The 16,821-nt window shown below is 38.7% G+C and overlaps 3 protein-coding genes across 5 annotated transcripts in view; 1 reads left to right on the top strand and 2 right to left on the bottom strand.

The window, feature by feature from the left end:
- Nucleotides 1-16,821, top strand: part of supt16h (SPT16 homolog, facilitates chromatin remodeling subunit) — a 163,669-nt gene that overhangs the window by 105,080 nt on the left and 41,768 nt on the right. The gene's annotated exons all lie outside the window — the stretch shown is intronic.
- LOC141760708 (sterile alpha motif domain-containing protein 9-like) lies at nucleotides 5,805-16,214 on the bottom strand. Of its 3 annotated transcripts, XM_074623750.1 has the most exons (5): nucleotides 16,186-16,214; nucleotides 15,183-15,254; nucleotides 8,853-11,609; nucleotides 7,363-7,431; nucleotides 5,805-7,216 (listed from the first exon to the last, which is right to left on the bottom strand). In XM_074623750.1, exons 3-5 carry the CDS (start codon nucleotides 11,584-11,586, stop codon nucleotides 6,957-6,959), a joined length of 3,063 nt encoding a protein of 1,020 aa, XP_074479851.1. In that variant the 5' UTR covers nucleotides 11,587-11,609; nucleotides 15,183-15,254; nucleotides 16,186-16,214; the 3' UTR covers nucleotides 5,805-6,956. The 3 variants fall into 3 exon arrangements, with proteins under 3 accessions (XP_074479851.1, XP_074479849.1, XP_074479850.1); XM_074623748.1 differs by lacking the exons at nucleotides 15,183-15,254; nucleotides 16,186-16,214 and adding an exon at nucleotides 13,817-13,956; XM_074623749.1 differs by lacking the exons at nucleotides 15,183-15,254; nucleotides 16,186-16,214 and having other exon boundaries at nucleotides 8,853-12,379.
- The window catches only part of pea15 (proliferation and apoptosis adaptor protein 15), a 60,248-nt gene continuing 58,924 nt past the window's right edge, over nucleotides 15,498-16,821 (bottom strand). Inside the window, exons 4-5 of the mRNA XM_074623758.1 lie at nucleotides 16,537-16,562; nucleotides 15,498-16,214 (exon numbers count right to left, since the gene is read on the bottom strand). Coding sequence (XP_074479859.1) covers nucleotides 16,182-16,214; nucleotides 16,537-16,562 — 59 coding nt within the window. The 3' untranslated portion in view covers nucleotides 15,498-16,181. The remainder of the gene's footprint in view (nucleotides 16,215-16,536; nucleotides 16,563-16,821) is intronic.

Raw genomic sequence — 16,821 nt, 5'->3', positions numbered from 1 at the left:
TTTATTTAGCTTAAAAGGGATAGACTTTTAATTTTGGATAATATCTTCATCCTACAGGGTTTGAAAGCACTCAATATAAGTCGCTTTGGACAAAAGCATCTGCCAAATGGATTTCATAATAATATAATAAAAAAGTAATTGTAGTGGAGTAAAAAGTACTAATAATTCCCTCTGAAATGTAGTGGAGTAGTATGGAGGACGGAACCTGCCAAAATAAAAAAATAATGAATAAATAAATAAATAAATAAATATAGCAAAAATAATTGATATTTATTGAAAATAAATGTAGCTATTAATTAATTGATAAAATGTGACATAAATTGATATTTCTATTTCAATTTTCTTCTTTATTTATTTATCTTTGTGTTAATTCCTTTATTTATTTACTCTTCTTTCTTTCTATTTCATTTTCATTTAATTATGTATTTATTTTAATTATTTTTCAAATCAATTAATTAATTTTTGCATATGTTTTATTTATTTATTTTTGCATGTTTTTTGAATGTATGTATTTCTTTATGTATTTATGCATTTTTTTTATTTCTTTATTTATTTCTGCATGATTTTTCCCTTAGCATTTCACCCCTTATTTATTTCCCCAACCTTATTTATTTCTGTATTTTCCAGTCTTCATTCCCCGGCTCTATAAACTACAAATAAAGTGGAAAATTAAACAGAAGAGTAAATCAATAAGGGAATCAATACAAAGATAAATAAAGAAGCACATTAAAACAGAAATATCAATTAATGTCACATCTTATCAATTAATTAATGGCTACATTTATTTTTAATATTATTTTTTTGCTACATTTAATGATATATTTATTGATTGATTTTTGATTTTGGCAGGTTCTGTCCTCCATAGGGTAGAAGTAGAAAGTAGCACGAAAAGAAAATATTCAAGTAAAGTACAAGTATCTGAAATTTATCAGTACAGTACTTGAGTAACAGTCCAAATAAACTGTTTTATTTTTGTCTTCAAGATGTAATCTTTGTATTTTGTAACCTCTCAACAACCTTTGAAAGAAAGCAACTTCACACAGTATAGGTTAGCAAATATATTTTAATATATAATATTTATATTCATTTTAGCACAATGACAATGGCATAATTTCAGTTCAGTCTCATTTAAATCATGACAAAAAGCCACACCTTTATATTTGTTTGATTAATACCTCATATCATATTTTGTTGCAGTCGTTGCAAAATAAATCCTGAAGTACTTCTTGCCCCATGGGAGGAAAACCTTAGCAGAAGTTTCTAACAGCATTAAGCCCACGGCATCAAACGGGGTTATGTTATGAGCTCTATGCGGAAATGTAGAAATGGATGTAATGACGCACTTCACTGCATTGTTAAGCACAGTGTCACATCTCCCAAAAACCAGTTTCTTTGTCACTGAGACAGAACTGTATAACTTCATTGTCTCAAACGAAATTCAACTGTCAAGAGCAATAATTCTTGACTGACATGATGGAAAGAAACAACAACACACCTGTCACTTGCTACACCTTTTGAGAACGAAGCACATTACAAAATAACGAGCAGAATACGAGAGAAAACATCCCACCGACTGACTCTCAAGGCAGTGACACACAGGGCAACTCAAGAATTTAACTCAGCAACGTTACTTAAATCAACATTTTTCAAGCTTGTTCTGAATGATGCCCATCTCCAATAATGGGGGAAAAAAACTGTCAAAAGTGAAGTTAAAAATGAAGTTTCAATTCAAAACCTGCAGATGCATTTTGGGAAAATCTCTGCCACTTGGAGGTTAGTGTCTCAAAATCAAAGATGGGTCTAATTTGTATAATACTAACACATTATTAGACTTTTCAAGTCCTGTCCGACACCTCTGTAAAAACCTCCTCTAACCTGCAACTCCTCCAATGCTGAGTCAAATTATTAGATGCCTATAGAAGTTATATCACACCACAGGAATGTTTTTTTTCAGTTAAATCTCTCCAGTTACAAAGATCAGATCACACCTCAAAATAGCCTCTATTGTCCACTACTGCAAAAAACACACACACTTCAGAAAAATCTCCGATCGAGCCACAATGTGACCATCTGAAATAAAGATTGTTCACTACAAAAAACCTCACGAGACGCTGCTAAAAGTCAAGCATGGTTGCATGATTTCAAGGCAAAGCCTTGTGCAAAGCACACTGGTCTATTATTCGACGCGTTTATTTCTTATTCAGACTTCTGCCTAAACTTTGGCGCTCTACTCCTCCCGCAGCGTTGCCAGCACATGTACAAAAAGTACATCGAAACGTGCGGAATGATCGGGAATCGCGTGCTATGACCTGACTAAGAGATTCGCGCAGCGGTTTCCGAGATTTTTTTTTTGCTCCATTGGAATGCATTGAAAATCGACGTGAAGAGTGCTCATAAACACTCCTCTTTGGGGCCATACAGAGTCGCCATATTTTAACGTAGAAACAGGATGAAAAGTTTAAACGGGTCACGAGACTTGGGACTTTATTTGGCCAAATGGAAATTTTTTGATAGCTGGCACGGTTTTCACGAAATCGCAGTTTACGTTTTGTGAAATTTTCAGACCGTTTCAGATTTTATAATGGGTGTGTATTGCGTGGGTCGTTAAGGGCTAGAGCACGTGACATCATCGCTAGAGTGCGGGAAAGCTTTGAAATCTTTTGAAAATTTTCCGAATAAATTGCTCTGTAGCCCACAATTTTCACTCCTCATAGATAATTTGTTCATCAAATTGTAGGTATTTTTGTGCTGGTCACAGTCATGTAGCTATGGAATCAGTCGGACTTACACATCTGGCGACACATGCCTGAACGTGAGGGCAACTCCAGGCTGTGCTCCCATAGCGGCCCATATTAAATTTCCCAGAATTTTTTGGATCAGAGAAAAAAGTTACTACTTTTCTAAACTGCCGCCGAGGTCACATTTTTGCCACTACAGACCCAAATGTCGCACCATTTGTTCATCAGAGACTCCTAACTGGTCTCATGAACAATCTAAGCGATAGGAGTTACGGTTTCTGTCGTAGAAGCACTTTTATGACATGTACGTCTCTGGTTAACTCCTATTATAAACTGCCCCACTGCCGCAGTGGCCAATCACCATGGCAACTTTTGATTGCTGCTAGACAGCTGATTCACATTAGCCAATCAGAGCAGGCTGACTAACACACCCACACACACACACGCACACGCACACACACACACACACACACACACACACACACACACACACACACACACACACACACACGCACGCACACACACACACACACACTATTTACTGTATCACGCCATTTCAGTGAGCCAGCATGCTCTAAACCAGGTCTTCAATGGATCAGGGCCATAATTAATGTTATTAATTACACCTGTGATTAAAAGCCCCCAACTCTCATTGTATGATAACAGGAAACTAGGTATTCACCTACTTTTCAAAATAAAAGCCCTCAACTCTTACTATACAATAACAGGAAACTAAATACTCCTCACGGCCCCCCAATCACCATGGCAACCAGTGACAGAATGATCGGGAATGGTGTGCTATGACTTTTCTAAGAGACTGGCGTAGCAGTTCCTGAAAAAATTGCGCGAAATCGTGATTTATTTGCTCCATAGGAATGAATGGCAAATTGATGTGAAGAGAGCTCAAAAACACTATTCTTTAGGGCCATACAGAGTCGCCATACTTTAACGTACAAAAATGATTCAAAGTTTAAACCGGTCACGAGACTTGGGACTTTATTGGGCCTATCATCCCCCTTCTTATAACCTCACTATGGTCCTCAGACCCCCCCCAGCATCAGGCACACTGGTCAAAATTTCTTGCGAAATTTTCTAGTTGATATTCAAATGGTCATTTTGTGGGCGAAGTATTCCTTTAACCTCACCTTAATTTTGTAACATACTATACTATACTTTTTTTCGACAAACTATGCTTTCTACGTGTGTGGGAAAGAGGGAGAATTGTATGATAGGGCTGAGTGTGAGGGTGTCTGCAGATACTGGGCCTACCACAGCGCAGAGTGCAGCAGGACCTTTCCAGGGACCACAGGATATCTTCAAATTCTGTCTCTCCTCTCTAGATCTAGGTGGGATAGCTCACCATCTACATCACTGGAAGGTCCAAGGCACAAAACAAAACCAACAGAAAAAAACCTGACCTGTCAACAGACAGGGTCAGAGAAATATCATGAGTATCAATTATCTATCTGTTTTGTCTGTAGTTAACATCATGTAATCTGCATTGACACAAACTTTAAAGGACCCATATCATGCTCATTTTCAGGTTCATACTTTTAATTTGTGTTTCTACTAGAACATGTTTACATGCTGTAATGTTAAAAAAAAACGTTATTTTCCTCATACTGTCGGCCTGAATATGCCTGTATTTACCCTCTGTCTGAAACGCTCCGTTTTAGCGCATTTTGACAGAATTGCAACAGAATTGCGTTGCTAGGCAACATTTTGGGTCCATGTGTACTTCCTGTCAGCTGATGACATTCACATACACTGCAACAGGAAATAAACTGGGACGCATTTAGAATGTTTACGTTTCAAATTGTGTCAATGGTCTAAATATTGTATATTTGTGACATCACAAATGGGCAGAAATCCTGACAGCTTGTTTCAAATGCAGAGTTTGTGAATACGGGCTGTGTGTATTTCCCTGTGGATTGAGCGTTTCGATACTTTCACAGTATTTATATAGGACTTAAGCCTGCTTTATAATAAAAAAACATGAAAATCTCACTTTTTTATAATATGGGCCCTTTAACATGGCAAGTTATAGATCAAATCAGTTTAGCTGCCATAGAAATCAGCAAAAAGTTACATAAAGTGCAAAATAAAATGACTTTCATTCATGGAATAACCTTGTAAATAGACAGCTTGTATCTACACAATAATTCAGTACAATGACTCCATTAATACAAAATGAAATGAAATCCCTCATTGAAATGAAATTAGAAGGCTGGACAAGCGGGAAATGACTGCGTCCAGGCAGGAAAACCACGAGGTTTCTACATAAGCATACAATGCCGCTAATAAGACCAATGTAACTTCAATGCCCTTTTTCTTACTGTTCAAATCTCATTAGATGAATGCAGCTTTCATTATGGATGAAATTACAATGAAATAAATGGTTCATGGTTCAAAAATAATAATAATAAAATAAATAAAAAAAATAAAAATAAAAATAAAAAAAATAATAATAATTAATAATTATTAATAATAATAACATTAATTATTATATAACTAGCTCCGCGCTACCCTCCAAAAATGGCGGCATGCCCCAGAATGCTCTGCAGTTCCCTTTAACTACTATAACTAAGGCATCATTAATATTCAGATGTTCTTTTGTTGTTTTCTTTTTCATATACTTCAGCGATTTTGCAGTAAAGTGCTAGTTCATGATAACCACAAATAAGGGTTGTACCAATCCGTTGTGAAGTAGGCCTTAAGAAACCCTGAACCATACTGACTATATTCGTACAATCTATATTTATATCTATGGATGGTTCATTGTGTCAGAAACATTCAGCTGGAGGAGTTGGGGGACACTGAGAATGACCAAAACAATTTGGATCCTCATTACTGTGGATTTGTCTCAACTGGTCATTGACACAATGAGGTGAAATACACCTTTTCCAGAAAAAGGAAGCTCTCACGAAATGACAGTTAAAAAAATTACTATTATATATTATTGAGTCAATAGAAGTCTATGCATTTTATATTTTCATATATATTGCATCAATTTCACCAGAATTATTTGTGTGTGAATGTGCAAGTACAACCAATACAAAAACACACTTTTGTTTCTTATAGCAGAAATACAACTTTTATTGAATAATTTCAAGTAAAAAATAAACACATCAAAAAGAGATATCACAAGATAAAAACAATCTGATTCCTATTTTCCTTAATAATGTCTTGACAAGATAAAATTACTGATAGTGGTACATAGGGGAAAAAAATCAGTGAGACAGGATAAAAATAACTCCCATTTTATATTAAAATAATCAACGTACTTTGTTAAATCCATGTAACATTATTCTGGTTTTATCATCCAGATGAAGGGAACCTGTTGGGTTTTCGGTCCAAAAATATAAAATAAAACAAACACACAGTAAAGCACATTACAGCAAAACATCAAAAGTCATGTGTTCTTATATACTTAATTTTTTTTTGCCAGTTTCTGGCTAGATGAAGAAGATAAATGTACTCTCAAAAGCTTTAGAACAGTCACATACAACTCAAACAACATTTAATGTAAAACTATAGACTGTATATAAAGATGAACAACATGACAGCTCCCCAAAAGTGAAGCCAAAATATCTCAATCGCCCCCTGGTGGCTGGCTGCAGTACAGGTCATAAGTTCCGCCTCCTCCATGTTAGCGGATGGGACATGGGCCAAACTAAAATCAAAGTACATGTCAAATACATTTTTCCCAAAGATGGTTTCTGTCATTTTAGGCATAGTTCTTATCACACTGATGTATGTTCAAGTGTTAATTCTTCTGATAAATTTGGCTTTAATTAGTTATTTGATGCTATAAAAAGGGGGTGAGACGTCATGATTGACAGCTGGGACCTCTGGCTCCAAATTACGTCAAAATCTCAATCTGGCAGCTCCCGTGTCGGGGATATATTGGCTTCACTTTTGTACAGTGGGAGGAAGTGGAGACACGTCATCCATCTTTATATAAAACGTTGAATATTAACATAGAAGAAATTTTCCACTGAGAACCATAAACAAAATTTTAAAACAGATACTATGCAAATGATAAAAGTTTTAGGAGCTTAATTTCGTTATAGTTTGATCAGCTGATATAATTGACCGGAAGCATTCCTTTAGCAGACATGAATAAGTCCATTTCTAAAAGTGCTGTTTGACCAGTACATTAAGGATCCAGATGTCCAATATTTACATTTTTTTTTTTTTTTTTTACATTTCGCTCCTTTATTCAGATCCCTCAAGCTCAGCGATCAGAGGCCTCATACTCCTCATCCCTTTAAGGATTTCATAGAGAGCGTCTTTCCCGGTTGAAGTCAAACACTGTAGGATGCCGCACATCTGGTCTTGCGTGTTGTTTAAAGATCTCACAGCCTCGTAGTTCTCATTTGAGATCAGCCTCACATCCTTGAGCTTGTCCATGATGGCTCCTGTATCGCTCACTCTGTTTATCAGGGCTCTCCGATGGCGATCCAAGAAATGCTGACCTGAGGCAGGAAGATAGAAGCAAACAATATTCGAAGTTGTCATATGTTAAAATTCTAAAACAAGGAACTTGTTTTGAGCAATTGTGTTCTAGACAAGTCATCTTATCATTTCTCAATCCTAATTTTTATTTTTGTATGTTACTTACCTCTAGTGGTAGCTTCTGGTTTTATTTGCTCGGGTTCTGAGCTTTCTGTCACTGAGGTTTCTACGGCCACTGAGTACAATAGAATGGGATTTTATTAGTGGTACACACAGCTGAATAATCTACAGACCTTCCTGTGAACAGTCTTACTATTTTCTAAGATTCTAATCAAAATACACACATAACTAACAAATAAGGGGTCGTGTCCACCAAAGAGTTTTTTCCTGAGGCCAGCATTTTTCTTTAATGCTTTGCAATGGGAGCGCCGCGTATTTATACTATGGTAAAAACACCAACAGTGTGACGAGGTGCAGAGCGTCTTTTCTGTGCCGAAAACTGCACGTTTTGCGGGTTTTTTTTCAGGTTGAGAGTTAAAAAATGTTCTACTTTGGGTTAAACGCTACGCTCGTCACTATCACTTTTTACCCAGCCGTCCAGTCACAGTGAGGAGGGGCGTCGGCACAAATAGCCTACCACAAACGTGATCAAAAGCGTTTTATTATGGGTATGTTGTGGTCTTTTTTTTACTGAGGACTTTATGTTTTCCTCATGTCTGGAGCACTGGACCAAACACATTTCCCCATGTCGGATAATAAAGTTGATCTGAATCTGAATCTGAACCAAACGATCATACTCGCCGAGACGTTTCCTCATCCACAAAATCTCATGAATCCACATGACCGACAGGTCCGTCCTCTATATGCTTCAGCCTGGAGCAAGCCCCCCACCTTGTACCGACCAACATGTTTCCGCGGATATAGAGTGTTCCAGTGTGACGTATTTTGTAGACCAACCAGGAAGTTAGCATCGCCCTGGTTCCCTCGACAATAAACCAATGGGATTTTTCCATTGGGATTTGGATTATTGCAGAAAATAAGCTCTGTGGCAAACAAATGTTTGATACTTACATGTTTTGTTCAGCAAGATAATCTCCACAAATTAACACCACTTTTATGACTTTGAAGAGTGAATGCAATCACCAGAAGTAGAAATCTAATGTTACACTATAAACAAACTACACCACGGTCGATGAGCGTGAGTATACACAACGAAGTTGTAAAGGCGGACGAGTTGGTGTGATGACGTTTTGTAGTTTTATTTAGCCACTTGCTAGCAACCGCCTTTTTTAAGACACGTAAAAGCTTCAAAATTCACGAGTGGGATATTTACTGACGTTTTTTATGTTGTAGAACAAAACGTTAAAATCACAGACCTTATTTCAGGCATCTAACTAATAACCCATTGAACAAAACATTGACTTCGAGGTGAGGGAACCGGAAGTGCTGAAAGCCCAACTCATTTCTGGGTTGTAGCATTCTCTTCTGATCATAGCAACCAGACGCAACCAAAGCGTCTGCAACTCTAAAGCGTCTGCAACTCTAAAGCGCTCTCAAACGCTTTGGTGGACACGTGCCCTAAGACTAAATCCTGGAACTATTTTTGACATTTCTGCCAGGTAGATATTTATTTATGCTTAAGTTATAATATGTTACCCTTCTTATCCTTTTCTGCAGGTTTTGTCTTGATGTCAAAGGCCACAGGACCTCTGATGGTAAATCCAAGGTAAAAGGAAACTTGGCGTCGTCTCCAGAGGCTGTTTTGGTGGTTTGCGTCCACCTCAATCGCTGTGCCGCCAATAGTTGCATAGACTCTGTAGTTTCGCACCTCCCCTTTGACTTTGAGAAGGCGTGCTTGGACCTTGGGATCTTTGAAAATCTTCTTGTTGCTCCAGTTGCTCGTTTTCTCATTTTGCTCAAGAAACATTTCTTCAAGGACCTTTCTGTGAACAATTCTGTTCAGATCTTGACCGTTTCCAATGAAAAACAGAGGGCGGAGGTACCTCGATCGAAAGTGCATCTCATATGCGTGCTCATAAGAGCAACGCATACGCAGAATTAATTTACTGAGGTCAAGGACACATTTTTCGTCACTATCTGTAGGCCAGCACAGGAGGAGGGTCAACATGTGGAGCTCAGGTGAATCTTCGTGGATCAGAGGCATTTTCTCTTTAAATGCAGTTAAATGTTGGCAATCAGAAGGAGGCATTGCTCCCATGTTTCTTAACATGATATGAGCGAGGATGTAGTTGACCAGAGACGTTACTGAATCTTTTTGTAGAAAGATTTCTTCCCACCATGTAGTTATTTCTCTAAGGTCTGATTCAGTGCATTCTCTGTCAAGACATGAGAGTACTCCAGCGGAGGTGTCCGCTAGGTTTTGTTTCAGCTTCTGGATGAGATCAGCGCCCTTTTGTTTGAACTCGTCTGACGGGGAGTTTCCGACATAATTCCTGTAGCATTCTGAGATGCCTTTGGAAAAGTACTCGGGATCATCTTTCTTCATATCAGGCTTCGAATAAGTCAGATATTTATTAAGAAATGCACATTTCCTCTCAATCTCATCTCTGAGGCTGTTTATTAGACCGTAAAATCTGAAGAGTTTGTTGTCTCCAAGTGATTCCAGGACAGAGCCCAACGAGACACTCTTTGTAAGAACTCTTCTCCAAATATCGTTCTGCTGGACAAGTAGGTCGTACACAAGGTTACAAACCTGCAGATAACCTAACAGCCCTCTGGTGTTAAAAACAGTCGAGACTTTGGTATTGCCATCTCCTTTCATGTCCATCCCTCGTTCATTTTCAGCAAGTCTTTCTTCAGCTTTGAAAGCGTCAATGGCCTTCGTGGCCAGTTGCAAAATTTCTCTTGGATTGGAAGGATGCTCCAATTTCTTCAAATGGTTCTTATGGACTTGGCCTAGTGTATCAGCAACAAATGAATTTTGGGGATCTCTTAGCTTTGCTCTCTCTGCCCACATTTCTGCCAGGTTGTAGTCTTTTACCTCTGTGTAATAAAAACGAGCAAGTGCTTGTGGAAAAAATGGATTTTGATAAAACAATTTTGACGCCAGTTTTAGAACTAATACGCTCTGTTTATTGTCCTCATTCTCTTGAATGTCTAGAATCAGCCTAGAATACTTTTCTTTGTCCTCTTTAATCTCGGTACTGGTGATTGGGCTCCGTTTGGGTCTTCGTTTGGGTCTTCGTTTGGTTAGCATGTCTTTGACAAAACCAAGCAAAAATGGAGGAACCTCATCGCTGCACAAACAGGTCAAGAAGTTTCTTGCTGTGTCACTTCTGGTCAGACCTGCCTTAGCCATCAATTCAGTGCAGCACCGTGCTATCATAGGGTGAGCCATGCAGACTTTTTTTTCAGATCCTAGATCATGTTGGAAGGTGACGATGAGATGGCTAAAGGGCTCCATTCTGTCCTCCAGAGAAAAGTCTCCGCGCATGTTTCCGTCATGTTTGAAGAAGTCCAGGCACTGAGACTCCAGGAGATATGAGCCTGGTACGTAGGCATTCAGCAGGGATAGGAAGGCAGCAAGCTGGGTCTTCTGTGTTCTCTTTGCTCTTTTGACGGTTTTGAATACAGAACAAGCCTCCTGGATGTAAGCCTGAGAGAAATTAGTTTGCATTATGTTAAAGCCGTGGAATTGTTTGCATTTCTCACTGTACCTTCTGTCAAGTTCTCTCTTTTTCTCAGAAAATGTTTGCTTCTCTGTGTCAGAAAGTACTTCTTCTAGGACAACATGGTCATCCTTCTTTAGAACTTCATCCTCTCTAACACAGTTGAGTAAAATCACCACAGGCATATAGGTGACTATGTTCTGCTCAGCAATCGTCATCCTAATGCGGTCTTGCAGATTTCCCAAAATCTTCTCATCATTCACCAACAGCAGCACAGTGTTCTGGTTGCCTTGACTGCCTGCTGTGAAAAGGTGGACCACCTCCTCTGCAACACGAGTGGAGTCTGAGGTTGAGCCTGTTAAAACAGCGCTCCTGAAGGTTTTCCTCAAATCCCACAACACCTTCATGGCCAGTGTGGTTCCCCCGCACCCTGGCTGGTGGAACAGTTTAACGGTTGATATTCCCGGGTTTTTTCTTTTTTGGTGAATTTGTTCCACAAGTGTATCATATCCATCTCGTTTGATGAAAGGAGTCCCAGTGCCTTCTGACTCTGCCTTTTCACTAATATGAAAGTTTAACCATTTGGGTGGGGCCCCTCTGTAAAAGTTTTCCTCTGTCTGATCAAGAAGTTCCTGATTGAAAGACTCTCTTTCAAACTGATTTGCATAGAGAACATCCAGCTGTGAGAACGAATCACTGATTTCGTTTCCAATGTCAATTTCCCCTCTTTTAGCCGTGGACAGGGCTGGTCCATTTGCCATCTCAGATTTTCAGTTTCCTGTACCTTAATGAATGTCAAGAAAAAACAAACAAAAAAGTGGAAAACATAAGTATGTTATATTGGACTGTACTGTTCATTCATTCATTCATTCATTCATTCATTCATTCATTCATTCATTATCCTTAACCGCTTATCCTATCTGTAGCCCCTCTACCCTCTATGTATGTAGACTGGGCCCTGAGTTCTTTTCCCCTATTAACTTCTGTAGGGTAACTCTGATTTACTCAATGTTATTTATCTTGGGTCACTATAGAAATAATTGAGTATACTAACCCTTTAACACAATGTATAAGCACCACAGTCTATGTAGGCTATATACTAGGGGTGTGACGATTCACTCAGCTCACGATACGATACACGATATTGGGTTCACGATCTCGATACGATATTATAACAATAATTTTAACAAAACTTGAATGATGAAAATATATGACTGAAAAAAGTGTTGCTGCCGAGCCAACGCGCTGTTAGCCGCCGAGCTAACGCGCTGTTAGCCGCAGATCGAAACGTTGCTTTGTTTCATCATGTTTATGCTTGTTGAACAGGTGTAATAACAAAGTTTTATTGCACTTACTTACAGCAACGAGATATCGCGATCCAGTTTTTCGTCTCCACGATGCATATCGTCACGTTTTCATATCACGATATTTCGTCACACCCCTAGAATTAAGTAATTTCTTACTTTAATTGTAATAAAAAAATAAATAAAACAATATTAACTTAAACCTTAAAGGGACTGTTTGTTACTTTTTACACGTATAAATCTACTGGGTCGGGATCCCATGCGCGCTCGCATATGCATACTCGCGTGTGGCCGGAGTCTCTGCTCCTCTGCCTGCTTGCCTTCACTCACACCTTCACACTGCGCGCATTCTCGCTGTGGTTTTAGCTGACGTGTGTCGCCTCACTGTGTTGACCGATGCTCGTTCATGTCTATTTAGAGCGAGCAAGCGCGAGCCCGACGCTGACTTTCATTGACTTAACGGCCAGAGGTGTCGCTGTTAACAAACATTTCTGAAAGTTACAAACAGTCCCTTTAAGTGTGGTTTTTACTTTTGTTTCTTAAACAAGTGTTTCCACTTAACAGCAATCACACTATTTATTTATTTAAACCATAGCCACAGTATATTTTCCCGTAACTTATCTTATTGATCAAACACACACTGTGCGCACAGCAATATTCACATACTAAGCCGGCAAAATATCAAATCAAATCGTTGCAGGCCTGCTTCGCTGCTTGTGATCGTAGGGACCAAAAACTCAGCGGTCACTTCACTCCAACAGGAGCAAAAACAAAATTAAAGCTGCGAGCAGCGATGAACGGGCCCTCCCACCTCCCTGCGCATCGGGGGTACTGGCGGGACTCCGACTGACGCGGCCAGGCACAGTGAAACCGAAACTCTGATGAGCGCCATGATGCCTGCCGCAAGACTTTATGACAAACGGTTCATGAGTTATAAAAAGGGGGCGTGGCTGACGGGGATAACAATACCAACTTAACAGGCACTCTCTGCTGAGTGATATGACACCTCCCACAAGACTCTACGACAAACGGTTAATGAGGTTCATGAACGGTTAACGGTTAACGGTTCAATAATGAAAGGGGACGTGGCTAACGTGTTGGGGCGGGTTGTTTCATGGCGAATGGCTCAAAAATGGCCGCCACGCCATGGTCAGGTCATTCAGTGAAAACTCACCATTTTGACAACTTTTCATCCTCAAGGTCTTAAGATGGTCCTGACCAAATTTCAAGTCGATCTGATTAAATCTGTAGGAGGAGTTCGTTAAAGTACACGCCTTATAAAACCCTAAAAATGGGTGAAAATTGCACAATAAATTCAAGATGGCTGACTTCCTGTTGAGTTTTGGGCATACCTCCAAGAGGCTTTTTTGTGCGTCTCCACATGCTACATCTGTCTGCTAAATTTCATACGTGTAGGTGAAACTGGAGTGAGGGGCTCAACTTTTTCAACTCTCTAGGGGGCACTAGCGAGTCATTTTGCAACACCCAAGCCCGAGACCCTTAAAATATAAAATTTTTCACCGCGTCTGATAAGTATGCCAAGTTTAACAACTTTTGGGGCATGTTAAGGTCGTCAAAAAGGCCATTCATTTCGGAAAAAAAGAAGGAGGATAATAATAAACGCTACAGTTTCAATAGGGCCTTCGCTGGCCCGACGTTGTCAGTGCCTAATAAAGCAGGGTGGTACCTCTTTTGTAGTTAGGTGGTCCTCCAGAGATGTTACCAGTCCATCGAGGCATGTGTCAGCTATCTGTGTGTTGTCTCTAGCTTCCAGATCGAAAGCATCACCTCGTTAACTCCTCTTCCGCTCTTCCTCCTCTCTCTCTCCCTCATGTACTCTCTCTGCATGCACATGCACGCCAGCCAGTCAACAAGCAAAGCACACGTTATTAGATCCACAGAAAGATACCACTATCATATTAAAAGCTTCAACAAAATAAAATAAAAAATACATGAATGCATATGCAATGTGCATTTTTTTTCTTTCTTAACATTTTTTAACCCATGATTCAGCATTTTAACACACAATGAAAAACAATTATTTTAACCTTGCTTTTTTTAAAGGGACTGTTTGTAAGAATCAGAAATGCTTGTTAACAGCGACACCTGTGGCCGTTCAGTCAACGAAAGTCAGCGTCGGGTTCGTGCTTGTGCTCGCTCTAAATAGACATGAACGAGCATCGCTCAAAACAGTGAGGCGACACACGTCAGCTAAAACCACAATATCACTCTATATTTCACCTGCTTGGCAGTAATGTTAGCTGACCAGACGAAGGTCTCTCCATGAATCAATGCTGATCCTAGTGTTGGCTTTTCCTGCTTCAGACCGCGGTCGGAGGGAACAGGGGAGACACCGGCACCCGGTCGGAGACGATAACGTTTCTTGCTGCGGAGCCCCGTCACTTCACAAGACACGGGAAACCTCTGTTGGTCTGGAGGAGCTGCAGCAGTTATTTCTGCCGCGTCCTCCGACCGCCGCCAACACTGTTTTGCGATACGAGCTTCACTAGATAGAACTTTGCGGTTTTGGTGCTTCTGTGTAGTTTGTGTTGGAGCCTTGTCTGAACGCGCATGGGACACTAACCCGGGTGATTTATACGTGTAAGAAGTTACAAACAGTCCCTTTAACAAACCCTATTTATCACAGACAACTATTTATGTATGCATAACTTTAACTGGGCTACATATCGATCCCAGCTGACATTGGGCGAAGGCGGGGTACACCCTGGACAGGTCGCCAGACTATCACAAGGCTGACACATAGAGACAGACAACCATTCACGTTCACATTCACACCTACGGGCAATTTAGAGTCAACAATTAACCTAACCTGCATGTCTTTGGACTGTGGGAGGAAACCGGAGCACACAGAGAAAACCCACGCCAACACAGGGAGAACATCCACATTACAATCATGAAACGTATATATATATATATATATATATATATATATATATATATATATATATATGAAACTAAAATATTTCAACAGCATGTACCTTTTTAGTCTAACTGAAACTTCAACATGTTTGCAGATTTTAAATTTTTCTTACCTTTTTCCAGATAATGCAGAAGTCTCTGAAGTGTCGTGAACATGTCGTGCACTCAATATTTGTGACCTGTAACTATGTACTGACAGGTGGTTAATATAGCCACATGCCACACCCACAGTAGGTGGGTGGATTTACATGTAGCATCATCAAGGTGACATTCCTACTGGAAAATATAGTTCTTATGGTGGTAGAAAAGCACTGTTTGAAAGCACAATTGTCTTATATCAACCGCTTATTATCATGCCTGTATTCTTTTAATGTGTGTCTGAGTTCTCATATAGAGGTGCAGTATTGGCCTTGATGCCTCAGCATATTATCATAATGTAACTGCTAAGTGACTTTTGGTATTGTCGGGTAATTTTTTCTTGCAGGAGTATCGTTTCATTTGAAATGCTCACAAGGACTTCCAGTAAAGGGTGTGATTTGATCTATGAAATGTTGTTTTAATGACGATTATAATGCTCTTTCAGTTTAGTTTCCTGTCATCTTAAACCGAACAATGCATCCCTTCACTAACAGTTCATTGCTTTGGTGATTTAAACCTGTTTGTCAGGTTTCAACAGCGTCGGATTAAATCTCAACAATGCAACAAAATCAACAGTTGTGCTGGACATGTACGGTTGCTGTGCAGCTGTCGGCTTGCAGTGCTGGAGGAAATATTCAGATCCCTTACTTAAGTATAAGTACTAATACCACACCGTATAAATACTCCATTACAAGTCCTGAAAATGTAATAAAAGTATCTAAGTACAATCAGGAAAATGCACTTAGTGTAAGGTATGCAAAGTAAAAAATGTGACTTACGTTATTCTATATCATTATATTATAATTATCCATGCATGAATTTGTAAAGAGAAGTCACTGTTGCAGCTGGTTGAGATTATTTTTTTAAACTATTTTATGTGAGTCTAATGATTATTTTCAAGATTAATCTGTTTATTATTATGTTTCTTTATTACGTTTGGTCTGTAAAAAAAATGAGAGAATTGCCCATCATAATTACCCAGAGTCTAAGGTGACACCTTCATAATGCATGTTTTGTCAGTACAATAGTTTTGTAAGTGTAATTATTGAAATAATTACATTTCAGAAGCTGAACAAATTGAATATTTGCCATTTTCTTGTATGAAAAATGACTTAAAAACCAACCTCTGAGTACTTGTACTGAATACACTTTTATTTAGCTTAAAAGGGATAGACTTTTAATTTTGGATAATATCTTCATCCTACAGGGTTTAAATGCACTCAATATAAGTCGCTTTGGACAAAAGCATCTGCCAAATGGATTTCATAATAATATAATAAAAAAGTAATTGTAGTGGAGTAAACAGTACTAATATTTCCCTCTGAAATGTAGTGGAGTAGTATGGAGGACGGAACCTGCCAAAATAAAAAAAATAATGAATATATAAATAAATAAATAAATGTCATTAAATGTAGCAAAAATAATTGATATTTATTAAAAATAAATGTAGCTATTAATTAATTGATAAAATGTGACATAAATTGATATTTCTATTTCAATTTTCTTCTTTATTTGTTTATCTTTGTATTAATTCCTTTATTTATTTACTCTTCTTTCTTTCTATTTCATTTTGATTTAATTATGTATTTATTTTAATTATTTTTCAAATCAATT

Source organism: Sebastes fasciatus, chromosome 22 (genome assembly GCF_043250625.1).
Source record: "Sebastes fasciatus isolate fSebFas1 chromosome 22, fSebFas1.pri, whole genome shotgun sequence".
NCBI classification, from domain to species: domain Eukaryota; kingdom Metazoa; phylum Chordata; class Actinopteri; order Perciformes; family Sebastidae; genus Sebastes; species Sebastes fasciatus.
The sequence above is the reverse complement of the archived record's forward strand: the minus strand, read 5'-3'. Positions and strand labels throughout refer to the sequence as shown.